General features: G+C 38.5%; 1 protein-coding gene across 2 annotated transcripts in view; it reads right to left on the reverse strand.

The window, feature by feature from the left end:
* Nucleotides 1-17: 17 nt before the first annotated feature.
* LOC107097077 (regulator of G-protein signaling 7-binding protein B-like) overlaps nt 18-1,167 on the reverse strand; it is an 11,053-nt gene continuing 9,903 nt past the window's right edge. For both annotated transcript variants that reach the window (XM_015394072.1, XM_015394071.1), the window contains exon 6: nt 18-868. In XM_015394072.1, the coding sequence (XP_015249558.1) occupies nt 777-868 (92 nt within the window). In that variant the 3' untranslated portion in view covers nt 18-776. The remainder of the gene's footprint in view (nt 869-1,167) is intronic.

The following is a 1,167-nucleotide window of genomic DNA, read 5'->3' on the forward strand; positions in this document are numbered from 1 at the left end:
AAAAAAAGAAAATCTGAGGCTGGTTAATAAAAACGTTAATGTCAAGCCCTGAATTGCAGAGATGAGACAGTTTGTATTAAATACTTTTAAATGCAACACTTTCTAAAACTCTGTGACATATTTATCAGAGGGGTGTATTATTTTGCTTTCATGCACATTTTTTTTTTTTTTAACAGACACCAGTCAGCTGTTTAGGCAAAAAACAAACAAAAAAAAGCAGATTTTTTTTCTGCAAACTCTACTGTCAGATAGGCGAAGTTAGCACTGACAACATCGAGGTAATAAAAATATGATGGTTAAGATCTGGAAGCAGCTTTTCTTCTTTTCCTCTCTTCTCTCTCTCTATATTGGAGCCACTGGCAGATATGCACCATAATGTGGAGGACTTGCTCGGTCACATCACACAGATTAGCAGACGAATGACGTTTTTACACCGCGGCACGTTTTATGAGAAGCAGGACACTGAAGATGCCGGTGCATAGCCAGAACATTTACGCGCTTTAGTTTTTAGGAGATCGAAAAAAACTGAAATGGAGAAAATACTTGAAATGTAAGACTGGTAGAAATGAAAAAACTAAATAATGAGATTCTTTAGATTTTTTTATAGACCTGTTTTTAAATAAGATACCTGATAAATAAGTTGAAACATTCTTGAGGCTAAACCAGGACGAAAAAACAAAAAAAGCGACAAGTGTTATCAATGAATCCCACTTAATGAAAGCTGAAGTAAAGGTCCTTGTCGTGTGCGCGTCGACAGCCGTGGTGCGCCCGGATTCTCAGCCCGACACCACGCAGCAGAGCCCCGGGAAGCGCCTCTTCCTCTGCTGGATTAGCGGCTGGGGAGTCAGGTTTAACAAGCTGCTGTCATCTGCAACAGAAAACAGACATCTTTGTTCCAATCAGAGATTCATAAAAACCATCAGCTGCTGCTGCAAAGAGGCTGATTAAGCTTAAAGATTAGTAGCATAAAGATCAGACTATAAAGTTAAGATTTTATCTAACTAAATTCATTTTTAATTATAGTTAAAAAAAAAAGCTCAAAATCCACCTGGACATACCAGGAAATGGCCCCTACCATTTACTACTATGGAGTAAATGGTAGGGGTGTAAATAATAATCGTTTTGTATCGATGCATCGATCCAACAGCCGACGATCCGATGCATCGA

The sequence above is a fragment of the Cyprinodon variegatus genome, unplaced genomic scaffold, assembly GCF_000732505.1.
Source record: "Cyprinodon variegatus isolate N-32 unplaced genomic scaffold, C_variegatus-1.0 Scaffold670, whole genome shotgun sequence".
Taxonomy (NCBI): domain Eukaryota; kingdom Metazoa; phylum Chordata; class Actinopteri; order Cyprinodontiformes; family Cyprinodontidae; genus Cyprinodon; species Cyprinodon variegatus.